This window comes from Onychostoma macrolepis, chromosome 06 (assembly GCF_012432095.1).
Source record: "Onychostoma macrolepis isolate SWU-2019 chromosome 06, ASM1243209v1, whole genome shotgun sequence".
In the NCBI taxonomy this organism is placed as follows: Eukaryota; Metazoa; Chordata; class Actinopteri; order Cypriniformes; family Cyprinidae; genus Onychostoma; species Onychostoma macrolepis.
The window spans coordinates 33,413,865-33,430,788 of NC_081160.1; the positions used below are offsets into that span (position 1 = coordinate 33,413,865).

The following is a 16,924-nucleotide window of genomic DNA, read 5'->3' on the forward strand; positions in this document are numbered from 1 at the left end:
CCAGTTCATGTGTCAGATATAGACCGGTCCTTGCAGTAAAAGTGAGAGATAAAACCAGTTTAGCAACACCACGACAGAACCTGCTGATAACAGAGCAAACCGCATTCAGAGCTTGAAATCTAAGCATTTTAACAAAGAAAAGTAACTCATTGTTTTATCTTAAAGGAATTTATTCCCATGCACAAAATTGAAATACATTAAAAGTTCTATTTGAGATCCTTCCAAGTAATATTAAAAGAATATTTATTGTTTCAATCAATGGTTAAATCTTTACAATGTGGCTTAATTACATATTTACAAATGCATGTAAATTGTAGCATGTGAACACCACAACACGTAAAAACGACATACAAAGCATCGAGTCATGCCCAAGAGTGGCAGAAGAGATCAGTAAGAGGAGTTACTGACACAGTCTGTTTTGTTCCGCAAGTTCAGGTCTGAAGAACGGACTGGGTCCTAGTTGTCGGCTGCAGTCTGCGTGGTTGGTTTCTTAGAGGAGTTCTCCAGCACCCACGGGTGCACCATGACACCCTGGATAGGGAGACGGTGCATGGGGTTGTGTTTGAGCAATCGGTTGATCAGGTCTCTGCTGCCCTCGCTCACATGAGCAGGGTACGTAAACTCAACCTGGAGAGAAAGTAAAACATAAGATATATATAATACACAAATTAGAGACATTTACATCAGACAGACTGAAGATCATCTACATAAAACAGAGGTTCAAAATAACGTCGCACACTTGCAGGTATCTCAGTCTAAAGAGAAGTGTCCGCTGATCTCAACAGCACAAACGCAGAACATTCATATATTAATAGAGCACAAATTTGAATTATGCGTTTATGAAATTAATCAACAAGAGCCTCAGATCGCTCAATTTCCTCTAATGCAGCCCTGTTCATCAGTGATAGAGGACACAATAATAAATTACATTAGTAACGCTTTAGGTTCCGTTTATCACATTAGGCATCATGATTTAATACTTTTACAGCATATACTAACCTAGTTAACATGGTAACATTTAAATAGTTCATTTAATACATTCAAAATTATATAGATCAATGAAGAACAGTGCATTTCTAAATTAATTCCCAGATTAATAACAGCTGTTAAACATTGAGTTAATGAATTAAATTAATTTTACAGTGAAGTGTTACCACAATACTGCATATTAGCCGAAGTGTAAAAAGCGGGAAAAAAAAACAAGTCCTACATGAATTTATAGAAGTTATTTTTGTAGATGTAGATCTATAACCTAACAATTCTAACCTGAAGAGCAACTAAACCCAATTCATTTGAACAGATTACCATTTTCAGTGTCTTAAACAGTAATGAGCAGTATGTGCAAGGAGAAAGACTCTTGCAAAAAGGATCTTTATCTTTTCATTGCCGATCACCTGTGCAAAGCTAGTAAGAGTTTCTGAGCATCTCACTTACTCTAGAAATCTTGCGGTACGTCTCTTCATGGCTCTTCGTTTCAAAAGGTGGACGGCCAACCAGAAACTCATAGCAGAGCACTCCAAGACTCCACAGATCCACCTTCTCATCGTGCGTTTTGCCCTCAATCATCTCTGGAGGAAGGTAGTCCAGTGTGCCACACAGCGTCGACCTCCTGATAGACAGCAACAGATGCATGATACACACACACACACAATGAGCTGCACTTTAGGGTTGTGCTGATAGACGATAGTATCATGATAGAGATAACGCCTGTGGCTGATGCCTTTGACTATAGCAAGACGATTAATAATAATAATAAAGGCTAGTAATACTTTCTAATGAAATGAAACTAAGTAAATAAGCACGATAATGTGACCTGTGCTGGCAAAATGAGCAAATTTTCAAAAACTGAATTCTTTCACATTCTCCATTAAAAGACCAAAGCAAAAATCAAGCAACGTTGCATTGTTTCCTCCACCTCCTTTCTTAATATTAATTACTAATCACAATATAGCCATTTTTTATTTTAATCGGTTATTAAAAATAAACAAATAGGCCTAGTGCATTCCTTTTTTCATTTTACATCTAAACAAAAGCATCCAAGAAAGAAAACAAATAATTAAATGTAAAAATCACTTCAAGTGTGTTCATTACAGATATTGATTATTGAAACTACAAAAGCAGTTCAGTTCAAATCAAGAGTAGCGATCTTTTCTTTTGTTAGATTAACATTAAGACAGACGGCCTTATAGTAAGACCTAATATAAATGTTACACATCAGATGCTTTCTCCAACAGTTTCTTAAGACATAACAGATCATGTCTGCATGAATAGATTTCCTAAATACTGTAATTCTGTGTATAGTGTGTCATCATGCGATTCATATCAGTCAGCAGCAGCACAAGTAGTGAGCAGAGAAAAATAGTACTCTCAAAAAAGTATATTTGAGATGTTTCATTACTATTTTGGAGCATTGGGATTGCTAGACAAGGACTTAATGAACTAATTTTTGGGAAAACCCGAATTGCATCTCATTTTGCCAGCACGGGTCACAAATCGTGCATCAGCGATCTCACAGGCTGACGATGTGACAATTAAGCATATCGCCCCACAACACTACGGCACTTTAACAGTTAATGAAACTGTGACAATATGCACAAAATTTGATTACACTGCTTATGCAAGCAGAAGGCTGACCTGGAGGAGGGTGTGTGGACAGACCAGCCAAAGTCTGCGATCTTCAGTTCACCATTGGACCCCAGAAGCAGATTTTCAGGTTTAATGTCTCTATGAATCACGTTCTTGGAGTGACAGTAGTTCAGCGCATCTGCAAGCTCCATTATATACTGCAAGCAGACCGTATACACACATTATTATGAGACGTTATCGGTCTTCATACGTTAATCATGAGCTATGAAACCGGAGCAGACAGTGGTTTCTCACCGTGGCACTTCGCTGGTCATCAAAGGTCCCACAGCGCTGGAGCTCGCCATACAGCTCTCCTTTAGGAGCGAACTCCAGGATGAGATAGACGCGCGCCGTGTCGTGGAAGTAACCATAAAGACGCAGGATATTGGGATGTCTGAAAGGAGACGGTAAATACTTCACAACACATCTTAATTTACAAATGCATGGGTTCCAGCGCTAGGGTGGGGATCACTTACATTTTAGCGATTCTGATTCTCTTAATTCCCAGTTTTGATTTCAATAAAGTATAAGAAATGAAATCAGATATTTATTCTATCATTTGTAAAACATTGTTGCAGCTGAATACCATGAACAAACATCAGCAGCCTTAAAAACATTTAGTTACTTTTGCTTTGGTATTTTAAGTGTAAAAAAATAACTAAGACTTGAATTAAAAACAAATGCACAGCTGGTGATAAAATAAGAACAAATAAGTGAATTAGCAATAGCACAACTAAATACAACCAAACAGTTCAGGTACAGAAATTTATATATAAAAAGAAAACTATGCAGTGTTTTACATTTGATTTATGAGGAAGAAAAAAAAATCCTTAAGTAACACACAGTAATTTGTGTGACTTTAACTAGCACTTTTAAAATTATTCAGTGTTATAAATTCAGTTCTTTGATTAATGTCACAAACGGGAACAGGTTTATTAGGCTGCAGTCACGTTAAGACTGAATGCAGTGTTACAAAAGAGTCTCTCAACTGTTTACATTCACTTAAGAAAAAAAATAAAATAAAAACCAAAACACTGACTGTTTACGAGGATTTGACAATTTTGTGCGCATTTGTCCATTCGAAGCAGTTCTCGAGACCCAACTCTACTCAGCGCTGAAGTTTGCAAATGCTCCCAGATTTTATTTAATGAGAAACGAGTCTAATGACTCCGGACTTCTACCTGAGATGTGACTGTATCTCCACCTCCCTCCGCAGCTGATGCTCCACTCCAGCTTTCTCCAGCTGCTTTTTGAACAGAACTTTGAGCGCCAGGATGAACTTGGTCTGACGTTCCCTGGCCAGATATACACTTCCAAACTTGCCTTTGCCCAGAGCTCGGCCGATGTCGAAATTCTCTAAACTCCATGCTTTCCTAGAGAACAGACACAGACTGTCATGCCGTCGACTGATTCTGAGCACTGCAGCATTAAACAGGGGCAGAAAATACAAGTCTTTCCAGATAATCATTAGACTGCATGTCCATGAGCCATTTGAAAAACACTCAGGAATATAAAAATCATTAAAAAAAAAAACCAAACAAATCAACTAATTGATATCATACTTACAGAGTTGATTAATTACAATAAAAATAGCAAATATTTTTTGTATTTTCTGAGATGTTTAAATTCGCAACTGAGGTCTTATCCAATTAAATATGCACACATTTCCAGAACATAGGATAAACCCAGGTTCATAATTATATTTTTATCCATAGATCACAAAATACTGTCAATAGACAAACATTTTCACCATGTTAGGAACAAATTGTATAAATCCATGTAAATGATATGAACAAACCTTCAGAATATAGAGAGGAACAAAACTTAAGTTTGGTGTAAGTAAGAGGGAGAGAAAAAAAAAAAAAAAAAAAACACCCTTTAAAAAGATATGCGCCATAATTACAATCTAAGAATGCAAATAGATTTTTTTTTTTTTTTTTTAAAAACCTAGGTGTAGTTTCCACTAGTCTGAAAGGTTATGGAAGCAAAAATGGACCAAAACCACAAACTTCTGTACAATCTTTGCCTGTAGTGACCAAAATATTTCTCTCCCATGTCTTAAAATGGCTTTGAGGTGACAACTGCCCATAAAAATGTAAAAACTTAATGTAGTCACAGAACATAAAATGTATAAATTGTACATGACTTACTTGGCAGTATTGGATGTTCCAGTGGAAGGAGTTTCTGGAAAGCAACAAAAAAAATATATATCATAACGTTCTCAATGTGAGGTAATGTTATAAGATCAGACGTATCCGCAGAAGTGATACTTACGCTGAAGTTTGTCCTGCTGTTTGGTCTGTGTGGCTGTTTTGAGTTGATCTGGATTGATGTTCTGATCGCCTGGACACATGGTCTTCACAGAAACCGGGAGTCCGAGGGGTTTCTGCTGATTTGCGGGGCGCGGGACGCGCTGTGGCCCCGGAGTCGTGCTGAGAACACGTGTCACCACAGGCTTCTGACCGCTCTGGGTCACCGGAACTCTCTTGGGTCCGCCAGCAGAAACCTGCACAACATGAACACATCACACATGTCAAAAACAGATACATGCATGAGTGTTTCTAAAAAATTAGTCAGTGTAATAATTATATTATAAATAACTCTGGACAAGAGGATCTGCTATGACAATGCACTATTTACCTTCTTAGTAAAATACAGATCTGAACATGAGACTCAGCGCTGCCTAAAACTAAATGCATATAGAGAACAAATAGAAATAGGAAACCTAGGAGCATTAATACAAACTCCACTTTAACTGAGATCAAACAGCAAAAAAAAAAAAAAAACATCTTAAAGTGAAATGCTCCTGAAAAACCAGATGAAGAGAACGAGAAAACAAACAAAAAAAGAGCTAAAAAGCAACTGTTTAAAAGGAAAGAGACTCCAATAATGATTTTTATTGCTAGATAATGGCAAAAAAAAAAGTGTTATATATATATATATATATATATATATATATATATATACACACACACGTGTATATCCTAAAGTGTTACTACATGCATACAATAAAGTTTCACTGCATCAAAAATGTAATTGTATTTCTACGTTTTTTTCTGCAATTTTGTGTCATTCAAACTGCCTTGTAAATAAATACAAGACTTAAAAAATAAAAAGCAAATGAACTCTTCAGAGGCATCTGCTCAATAACAGCTCACTCTTTACTTTCTAGTAAATAAATAGAGATCTGAACATGAAATGTAGCGTCGCCTATATGTAACTGCATAGAGAACAGATGAAAACTACTTTGTGAAGGTACAGGAAATCATTTAGAGTAAGTTTAAATATTCAAATTATGATTTTTGGTTGATAGACGATTGCAAAACGTATATAAACAAACAATATGCTAACTTGCTGAGAATAGACAAAAGTTCATAATATACAGTTTCTCTCGAATACCTTCTCATTATCAGTTCGCTGGATCTTCAGGTCTTTGCTTGATTTGGTTCTTGCAGCGGTTTCCATAATCTGAGTTTAAACAATGACATTATTTGATTAAATACAAGGAACGCATCACAACCTCAGTCACATAATGGAAGAGTAAGTAAATTAAGACAAGATTCAGTCCAATAAAGAACAAAAAAAAAAACAACGATAATAAAGCTCGGGGCAGATTGAGGCCTAACACACGACGGCACCCGTTCAGATGACTTACAAACTAACGTTTCCATCAAAACACGTTGATAACATGAATCTATGTAAAACAACGAACTTTTTCAGATTAAAACCTTTAAAGAAATGAATCCGTCAATAATAAATAAACTCAGAAGCGTCTTCTCGTCGTCGTGATGAAGCAGCGCTAATAACGTTAACTTACCTCCTTCAGCCGATTCCACGCGAAAAATCCTCCTCAAATCCGACAGAAACGCGATGATTTCCCCCTCGCCGTGTTAATAACCTGTTACCATTCGCTAAACCAGCCGTGTGTGGTATTTAACTGAGAAAAATCATTAAAATGTACACTTTTGTTCCTAAAGAGGATGACGCTGCTCTCCTCAGCCGCTGCGAGTCTGGCCTGTTTAATTTCAAATATCCCACTTTTAAATACCTTTAAATATTATCTGATTTTTGATTGGTCAGATGGAGCAGTAAACTTGAATCCTATTGGTTGTTGGAGAATTCGTCATGTGACGCAAGGGCTGCGCAAGAGAAGCCGGGAAAACGCATCGTTGTAGAGCGGAAATGACCAGCAGGTGGCGCGAAAGATCACCACACACATAAAAGTCTATATTAAGCAACCATCAGATCAGATTGTTTAATAACGAGGGACAAAATCAAACTAGATTTAGGGACGAGCAACAACAACAAAAAAAAAGTTACATTATATCCATTATATTGTATTGTATTCAAATATATTACATTTAAAAATAAATATTTAAATTTCCACTTTTTTGGAGATTTCAAAAGTTTTTTTTTTTTTTCAATTAAAAAATAGATTAAAAAAATGTTAAAACAAAAATATAAATGAGAGAATAAGATGAGCTTAAATGGCTTTTTTACTATCTTTTAATTAGAATTATTTAGATCAGATGCTTTGTCTTTACTGAAAGAAACTGGGTGTTTTTTATTATTATTATTCTGTCATCAATGATGCTTTTATTTATTAAATCAACCCACAAATCTCTCAACTCCACCTGTTTTTTCTCTCATTTTTTCTATCTGGCCATTTTCTAAATTCTCCTAAATGGTAAGAAATATGACAAAAATTAGTTTGACCAGAACCAACTAATATTTGCTCTCAGTTTCTTCAAACATCACATCTCATAATTAATCTCAATCTTGTTAAACCGTCTTTAACCATATTCGGGCACCATTATAAACAAAGCAACACGAGCCATTGTTTAGTATGAACGTTAGTTTATTTCAGCATTTGTAAACAGCTTTGGCTGCATTTGGAGAACAAATGATGAAGAGATCGTCTCGTTTCGTCAGTACCGAGCAACTCTAAAACACTACAGACATTTAATTCATTCCTAAATTATTTCAACCTTTGCACCAAGTTGCTTTATTTGATTTAATACTTAATATGCCAGTAACAAACATTTACATTCAGTATAAATAAGCTGTTTTAATGCAGTCGCTTTATTTTAGTTCGTCATAATATTTAAACTGAAGTAAACCAAACATAGAGAAGATCTTCAATGCCATTTCAATCGAGAAGGAAGAACACAAGCGTCTGTAAATGCTGGACAGGTTTCTGTGCTGAAGCAATCACATCCACAAACCATCTTCACTGTCACATTCAATAAATACATCGGATTGGTATTCATTCATTGTACCGTTTCCCCATCGCTGACGATGAAGATAATGAAGCTGTGATTTATGGATGCATGAAATAACATAAACCTACAAAATATAAATAAATAAATAGAATGTATTTCACCCTCTTCTGATGTTTCCCATCATCACACACACATTTCACATCTGGATCCAACACCCCATTTACAGTCACAGCAAGTGCACGTATGTTCACTACTAAGTGAAGGAGATATTTAACATCATACAGAATATTCTTGATGATGATGATGATAATTCATTCTGTCGTTTCATACACCATCATCTCTTCAGTGCTCGGCGTCTGACTGGTTTTCTGAAGAATCCAGTGAACATCCGCGATGGTCCTCCAAATCTAGTCTGGATTAGTTTGTTCCCTTCCTTGATGCTTGGATTTAAGTGTTACTAGTATAATAGTAATAATAAAAATAAGTTATAATATTCCTAACAGTTTTCAAGTGTATAAGTGCTGGTGAAGCATCCAACATCTGCGCTCTCTGACCGTAAGAGTCGCGTGTAACAGAGCTGAATGGTTTGGCATACGTTCCTCTTCCATCATCGCATCAGAGAGCATGGGTCTCGTTATACTGATTCATTAAAACTAGGTTTGAGTGTTTGTCGACCGTCTCTCCGCCGCTGGACGTCCCCGTCAGCCTCTAATGTAGACGCTTGAATCCGCAGGACGCTGAGAATGAACTTCCACCATTGGAGAAGGGTGCGTAGAGAAGCGCGGCGACAGAGAGGAAGGTGCGCGGCTCAGGAGCGGTCATTTCTCAGTGACGGCCGCAGCCATGGGCGTCCTCAGGGTTCCTCTGGCTGTGATGGCCAGCTCCTCGATCTCTGTGTTCAGACGTCTGATCACCCACTCCATCGCCTCACGACCCTGCAGATGGACATTCACAATCAGACTGGGCAGATCATCTTTTTAACCAATGAACATCCAATATTGGTCCAGTTGTTTGAATTCATTCATTTTGACCAATTTGTGAACCATTTGAAAGGAACTGAAACAATCGAGTCACGTAACTAGTGGGTATGAGATATATCACCCAATATTACATTTTTTTTTTTTTTTAATTAAAGTAGTTTTTCTTTAAGTTTTTGTTTTGACAATGTGTAGGACTTTTATTTTGACAGTGCTGAGAAAGCTAGCAGCTGAGCATATTAGAGTCTTCATTAGTTTAGTCTCAGTTTAACAGTTTTGTCAAATAAATTATTTGACCTAAGTAAATGGAAAAAGTATCTCTATTATTTGTAATAACCTTGTTTTATTAAAAAAAAAAAAAAAAAAAATTATATATATTTCCACTGCACACAGATTTATCAGATTACTACCAGATTTTTGTCTTTATTTGTGGAAAATATTGCAATAGAATTAGAGAATCAGTTTCCATTTAAAGTATAAATGATTGTTTTATCATTTATGGTTATCAATTTAAATTTTCATAAATTTTCAAATTGTTTCCAATTTAGTAAATTTTATGTGAAAATTATGATCAATTCTGCATTCTTATTATCTTAAAAATTAAATAGTGTGATGTCATATACATTGGCTTTATATTAAATATTTTAAAATATAAAATACAAATCTTGATTGAGCACTGAGAAATGAAGCTGATGAAACAATTTAGTGCCAAGAAAAACTAGAAAAGAAAGAAAATGCATATTCACTGTAGAAATGTGCATGACTTTGAGGCCTAGAACCTTCTCTGGCGTGTCCAGGTTTTCTGTTTTATGATTTATTGGAGACATTACACCTCTTGATGTGAAATTCAATTTTTTTTTTTTTTTTACAAATTTATCCTTCATCTTCTAAAGTTTTGGGCAGAACTGTCAATATAGCCGTTTCCCTCCACCTATTTTTTTAATATATAATAGTGCATTAAAAAAAAAAAAACGCTAAGTGGAAACACCAAGATGCACATAAATTCTAAAAATGTGCATAAAAAACAAAAAATGTATGCGCACAATTGAGTAGGATAAACTTTATCCGATATTAAAAAAATGTGCATAAACTACGATGGAAACACAATTACCGAATAAATTCCACCATGAGCATCAAAAAAAGTCACATGACTTTCCCACCTGGGATGGGATAACCTGACTAACCAGCGGACCGATCTCGGTCACAGCATCTGAAAGGTTGTTTTGGTCATTCTGAAAAGGCTGACTTTTGCAATTGTTTTATGTAAAATTCCAGTTTTGCGCATAAGTTTAAATTTGCATCTTTGGATGGAAACATAGCTAATGATTGGAGAAGTGTGTTTTGGTTTGCTGACCTTTCCTGCATTGGTGGAGATGGTGGAGGCCATGATTCCCTCCAGATAGCTGCTGAGACTGATGCCCTTCACAGAGATGATGGCCTCCTGGGTGAGCATGGTCCTGCAGGAACAACAGCGGATACGCAACATTACACCACATACAACAGCAACACACAGAGAACCTCAAACTCATAACACATTCAGATCAGAAACCACAAGGAATCGTACTTTTCCGGGTCCTCTGGATGTGGTCGGTAAATGAGCCGCTCGTCCACAGACACCATGTTAGTGAAGGTGATCTACGGTGAGAAAAGCAGAGCATGATGGCTATGACACATTTTTAGAGTATGTTGTTTATAACCATAACAGAAACCAACACCCTTCCTAGAATGCAACTCTATTACGCAACTCTATTATGCACAGACAGGCCTCGTCTCATTCCAGATGACATTCAGTCACACAATCTCAATGCTCTCGCTTTATAAAGCCTATAGTGCTACAGAAAGGGGCCTGAGGATGAAGAACAGGGATGTGAGAGAGAAGATGCACTGAGAAACAGAGACGCCCTGTCAGACTGACTCAGATGATGAATGTCATGCACTGATATGGTTAAAGCACGTGTACCTCATAATAAATGATATCACTTACATTAGTGGACTGAAGCTCAAAGGTTTTCTCTTTGGGATCGACTACGGAGTGCTCCTGGATGTACGTACATGTCCGCGTGTTCCCAATTATCTGTGGAGAAACAAGACAGCAGCTTGATGAATAAATCATTCATTAATAACCAGCATAAATACACACCAACAGAGCTTCACAGATACACAGTGATTTAAAGCCACGTTCTGTTTTGGCGTTAGTTTCAGTCAGCGTAATAATCCAGAACTCAGAACAGAACAAGATCAACTATAATTAACCCAACAACACTCTACCATTACCTTGACCTATACTAGTCCTGACTCCATTTACAGAACATTACTCCCATCATGTGAACATGGTTCAGATCTCATTCAAAGGCCAGTCGGGTTTGATTCTTTAAAACACACAAACATTCATTCGTAATCATAATGTGTGGGTGATTCACTTTCAAAGACTAATTATAGCAAACAATCTAAATCTTCAGTCTATTATAGGAAACTCAAAGAGCTGAATGCAGTTCACCTGTAAAATGATCAGAAACACACTTCATTTGTCACTTAAAGAGTGTTTGTAACACCGAAACATGCATTTTCTATAAAGCTGCTTTGAAGCAACATGTACTGTGGACAGCGCTAAATAAATAAACTTGAAGGCCTGGAATTCAAAATCTCATGAACTGGACTTTCATCGTTCCTCATTATTGCCGAGTTAGTGAAGTACTAAGTAAAAACAAACTGACTCCAGCTCTAGGAATCATACCCGAAGGTTCTGGCTTAATAATAACCTCGGCCGGTCCTTGAGCAGAATGAAAGTGTTTCAGGTCAAGGATGACAGGCACAGGTCACATTCAGACTCACGTCACAGCGGGACACTTCATTCAGAAACAAGACACCAGGACGACATGTTCTGAGGACTAACCAGACCGATATAACGTTCAATCAGGTCAGAGACCAGCACACTGAAGAACTGAGGTTACATGCACTATAAATCAGGTCAGGAATCGCTGAAGTCTTCCCACAGCTGGGATGAGAACATCCCAAACCGGCAGGACTGAAGTCAGAGTTCATTCAGGATTTATCCTGATGGTTTCCACCAAACGTGACGAGAACAATGAGCTACAGAGAGCTTCTTATGCTTTCGAGATCATGCTTTAATTCCATGAAGCATGCAAACAAACAGATTATTAGGGATGCACCAAAATGAAAATTCTTGGCCGAAGCTGAACAAAATGAAACATTGAACAAGGTTTTTCACATTTTTTCCCCATATATTTTGCCAATTTTTTTCACCATTACATAATGTGCTTTTTACTGTTTTCTTTAAATTTTCAAAGAATACCGGACTACCAATAAGCTTCAGGACAAACAATACTGTTATCAACACTTGCGTTGTTTTATCTCCGTATACTTCAATGTTAAGGACGAATTAGAAGCTGTTGCTTGTAACTTTTCTTCACTGAATGATGTGGTTGATGTTTGCTAGACGTGTGTGTGTTATCCGTGCTCGTGTGCGGAGTGAAGCGTTCGAAGGTGTGGGCTCACATTACAAAACTAAGCGACTGTCAGATGCAATATATGCAGTAGTGTAATAGTGAACAAAGGAGGCAACACCAGTAATATAATGAAACATTTACTAACAAAACAAAACATCTACATCACAACACAACATCACAAAAGTACATTATTTTGCGCATGCTTTAAAGCCTTGACAGTTTAACATTTCACTGGCGTGTACACTAAAAGGCCGGTCAAACAGCACATGATTACTTGGTTATCGTCTGATTAAGCTAATACTGTCAAAAAAACATGTAACATTAAAGGGACAGAACTAAACATGCTGCCGTGCCGACTGTCATTAAAGGGATAGTTCACCCAAAAATGTAATTCTTTATTTACTCACTGTCATGTTGTACCAAACCTGTATTAATTTTTATTCTTGTCCTGAACACAAAAGAAGATATTTTGAAGAATGTGGGTAACCAAATAGTTGCTGGTCCCCACTGACTTTGATAGCAGGAAAAAATAAATAAATACGGAAGTCACTAGGGACCATCAACTGTTTGGTTTCCCACATTCTTCAAAATAACCTTTATGTTTAACAGAAGAAAAACTCATTCAGGTTTAAAACAACTTGAGAGTGAATAAATGACACAATTTTCATTAATGGGTGAACTATTCCTTTAATGTTAATAAAATAGAACACAAAGAGAAAAATAACTCACTGCTCCTGACTGAAGACCTTTAATACAGTTGCTAAAGTTCTGCAGTAATAAAATAACTTGAAATTTTCAACAACTTTTCACATCATATCTCTTTGCAGCAAATAGTATCGATAACAGTATCGATAAATACCGGTATCGATAAAATGTAAACGATACCCAACCCTAGCAGACACTATACCAACAAAGCACAATTTAACTTAAAATTAATAAGCTAGTAAAATAATCTTTTTTGAGACCCCTTCTCGAATCAGTTATGCATTTTGTACCATACAAATAAATGCAGCCTTGCTGAGCAGAAGAGAATTCTTTTAAAACTTTAGAAAATATGCACATGTGTTATAATAAATGTATTAATAGAGCTGTTGTAATTATTATTATTGTCTTACTTTTCTCATTTTATTTTAAAAATGCATCAAAATGGTACTGAGCAGCTGACGAGTAACAGTTTCAGACTTTTCTCACGCTTTGGACTTTGAACCCTGGCTAACGAGCAGATAGCCCCTCGAGCTCGTGCAGCGCTGTTTCAATGCATGCAATTCGTGTGTGTATTAGAAGACATAACGTTCTACAGTTTATTTACTAATCGTTTGAGGCCATTTCACGATTTCAATCATCATACAGTAACCAGGAACAACCACCCCTTCCTCTTCTCATCAGAGACATGCGATGCATGACTAAACAGTCTCTCGGTGTCTGTGATTTTTGCATCTTTCTCTGACAGTTTTAAATACTTTCACCCTGCCGACATGTTTGCTGCATTAGTGCACACCTCTATTTGATTGCGTCACTTTATTGTTTGGTACAATTTATTCAGTCTTTTCGCTTACTCAATTTTATTAATTTCAGTTGCTGAACATTCAGTGCATCGCTACAGATTAGTCTGTTATCTAGAAGAAAAGCAGGAGTCAGTACCGATCTAACGATGGATGGCAGGCCCCACTCGGTGCTGAGAAGCCGCTTGCTGTGCAGCCGTCCCTGCTGGTCCACGTTACGGTCCAACACGTCCACGCCAAACACGCTGGGGTTCATGGGGTTTGGGTACTTCTGCATGGCAGCTTTGGTCACGGTTTCCCATGGATGGCTGCGAGAGACACAAATGCAAACTTTAGTACTGCTGGAGCCTAAAACACAGTGAACATTCAGGGTCTTTAATTAGAGCTGAAGCCAGCGCAATATATGACAGTGAGACTGTTACATAATACATCCGCATGCATCTGTGCATAATCGTAACACGATCGCTGAGGAGCGACTGCAGTTAAAGCCATCATGAGCCACGTTACATCTGCAATGTGAGCACGGGACATCACCAGCCGTTCATTCACTGACACATCAGAAACCGGGAGAGATTTGATGACCGATCAACATCTGCTGGATTCACAACCACAGAGACACTTCTTTAAGAAACGCACAGTGAAAGAGTTTGAAAGAACTAAAATTACGTCAAAAAGACCTTAAAAACTAATAATAGTCTGCTTTTAACATTAAAAATGCACAACTGTGTTCTACATCCAAATGAAACTGATATAAAATCATGTCCAAAGTATCTTTCATAGGAAATATTCTGTGTGCAATCTTAAAGGACACCTTGATTTGACCCTTATGTTGTGTTCTGGTCATTTCTTTTTCCTGAAAATGTTAGTTATTGCTATCAAATCAGACTAAATCTTGCTGACTTTGCTCACACAGGCTTCACAAAACTGTTTTTTAGGGATTTTTTCCCTCAATCATGGTGTTCCTAATCAAAAATTACCAATTTGCTAAAATTGCATATACATTTTGTGTTATACTAAATCAATACCAAATATTCAATTTAATGTTTTTATCAACGTGTTTTCTTTCAATCAGCACAGGTTTTGTGTTTCTTTTTTGGAGCTGACTGATCATTGGCCTCATTGATGTGAACTCAAACTTCAGTTTTTGAGTAAATATTGCCAAAATTATCCACAAATAATACGTTTGGCAGTCAGAAACTGAGAAGCATTAACTCTATCATCAACCAGCTCCAAAAATTAACATAAAACCTGTGCTGATTGCAAGAAAACACTGATAAAAAGATTAAATCCAATTTTTGGTAATATAGCACAGCAAGAGATTTTTGACTAGAAACAACAAAGTCACCGTTGCTTAATGAATATGACATAATATATTTCATGTTATTTACTGTACGTGTATAGTGTTTATTATTAATCAATTATGCGATTTTGTGTACTAAAAGTATTTGGAAACAGCACGAACCGCTTTAATAGGAAGCGTCTGGCGGCTTCGGCTCATATGAATGGTTGCCTGGGAGACCGTCAGCGGTCACATGACGCGTGACGCATGGCGTAAGCCATGTAGAGGAAAGGTCAAGGAGAGTTGTGCAACGAGCGGCACAAGACTGGATCCACACACGTGGGTTCAAAGGTCACGGATTCACCTGAACATCTGTAACTCGGCTATTTCATCAGCCAATGTCCACCACAGATGTGACAGCACACTAACTAACCAGCAGGGAAGTTAATCGCATGTCCTGCTGACCCACTGAAACCCAAAACAACTAATACTGACGCTTCCGAAGAACAATTAAGAATAAAACTGATTAAATCTAATCCTTATTTAACAAAAACTGAAAACACAATCCAAGTCTGTAAAGTCGAACCGCATTATCATTCAGCTGCCAAGGACATAGCGGCTAGATTGCGTAACTAACCGGTTAGTAGCTTACTTCACAACTGTTCATCGAACTTACTGCATTTAGCACACACTGAGTGTCTGGCTGCAGTCTGCAGTACAGCTAATCATCTTTAGCTGCTAGTCATCAGTTGTTTCGATGAAAGACATTGACTGTAGATTCTGACTACAATAGCATACTGAAGTTATTAACGTTAAATCAACTTTTACATTTACCAACACTTTTGGTACTCTGAAGTTATATCACTAGACCCATAAAAATAAAGTGAATGTTAAAAAAGACTGTTTTTAATAAGTTGACAGGAAGCCGTTAGCCGCTTTGGCGCCTCGTGTAACGTTAAACTCCCTCAGACGCGCTCACGCGCTCACACGATCACTCCACCGCAATAACACGACAAATAACACCTTCACTCACTTGAAAACGTGTTCTGACGTCCAGATCTTCATGGTTCTTGCTGTTTTATAGATGTTTAATGCGCGAGGGCTGCAGGGTGACACCGCGCCGCTTCCGCCGTTTGTTCGAGAACACTGCCGCTCAGGCCCCGCCCACCGGTGACGCACGCACCAGCGCAGGACGCGCTCCGACCAATCAGAGACGAGCGCTCTGAATGGAAAAACCTCCCGCCCGCAGAATGTGCTTCTTATGTATGGAACAGCAATTAAAGTTCATTCGGGAACATGACATGATTTCTGTCGCACATACTGTACAGGTGTAATGCTGATCAAGGTTACGCGGACCACACACTTGAAGGAGGTCATTCATTCATCACGTGACATGAGAAGGTCACTTTTAGTAAGTGCGTCTGCTAAATGAATAAATGTAAATGTAAAATATATATATTAGCGCTGTCAAACGATTAATCGCATTCAAAATAAAAGTTTTTGTTTACATGATATTTGTATGTGTGCTGTGTATATTTATTATGTATATATAAATACACACATGCATGTATATATTTCAGAAAAATAGGTTATGTTTATATATTAAATATATTTATTTATAAATATAAATTATATGAATATAAATATAGACATGTAAATACATGTAAATAGTTTTAAAATATATACTGTATGTGTGTGTATTTATATACACATAATAAATATACACAGAACACATATATTATGCAAACAAAAACTTTTATTTTGGATGCGATTAATCCTTTGACAGCACTAATATATATATATGTGTGTGTGTGTGTATACTCTTAAAAATAAAATATCCTTTAAAAAATGC

The 16,924-nt window shown here is 37.1% G+C and overlaps 2 protein-coding genes across 2 annotated transcripts; both read right to left on the reverse strand.

Moving 5' to 3' along the window:
- Positions 1–162: 162 nt before the first annotated feature.
- Positions 163–6,657, reverse strand: aurka (aurora kinase A). Its single transcript, XM_058780137.1, has 9 exons — positions 6,443–6,657; positions 6,025–6,093; positions 4,900–5,131; positions 4,776–4,809; positions 3,807–3,998; positions 2,881–3,019; positions 2,635–2,783; positions 1,435–1,609; positions 163–627 (listed from the first exon to the last, which is right to left on the reverse strand). The coding sequence occupies exons 2-9, from the start codon at positions 6,088–6,090 to the stop codon at positions 457–459; spliced, it is 1,158 nt and encodes a 385-aa protein (XP_058636120.1). The 5' UTR covers positions 6,091–6,093; positions 6,443–6,657; the 3' UTR covers positions 163–456.
- An 805-nt stretch (positions 6,658–7,462) lies between these two features.
- Positions 7,463–16,292, reverse strand: prelid3b (PRELI domain containing 3). The gene is made up of 6 exons (XM_058779842.1): positions 16,106–16,292; positions 13,933–14,101; positions 10,809–10,898; positions 10,389–10,459; positions 10,179–10,281; positions 7,463–8,782 (listed from the first exon to the last, which is right to left on the reverse strand). Exons 1-6 carry the CDS (start codon positions 16,135–16,137, stop codon positions 8,666–8,668), a joined length of 582 nt encoding a protein of 193 aa, XP_058635825.1. The 5' UTR covers positions 16,138–16,292; the 3' UTR covers positions 7,463–8,665.
- Positions 16,293–16,924: the final 632 nt, after the last annotated feature.

Excerpts from the sequence above, each read along its gene's own strand:
- aurka (XM_058780137.1), bottom strand. The coding sequence starts at position 6,090 with ATGGAAACCGCTGCAAGAACCAAATCAAGCAAAGACCTGAAGATCCAG. Across the intron at positions 5,132-6,024 it reads AGCGAACTGATAATGAGAAG|GTTTCTGCTGGCGGACCCAA; the intron begins GTATTCGAGAGA and ends CATGTTGTGCAG. Across the intron at positions 3,020-3,806 it reads GAGATACAGTCACATCTCAG|ACATCCCAATATCCTGCGTC; the intron begins GTAGAAGTCCGG and ends GTCTCCTTTCAG.
- prelid3b (XM_058779842.1), bottom strand. The coding sequence starts at position 16,137 with ATGAAGATCTGGACGTCAGAACACGTTTTCAA. Across the intron at positions 10,899-13,932 it reads TGCCATCCATCGTTAGATCG|ATAATTGGGAACACGCGGAC; the intron begins GTACTGACTCCT and ends GTTTCTCCACAG. Across the intron at positions 8,783-10,178 it reads TCTCCACCAATGCAGGAAAG|GGTCGTGAGGCGATGGAGTG; the intron begins GTCAGCAAACCA and ends GTCCATCTGCAG.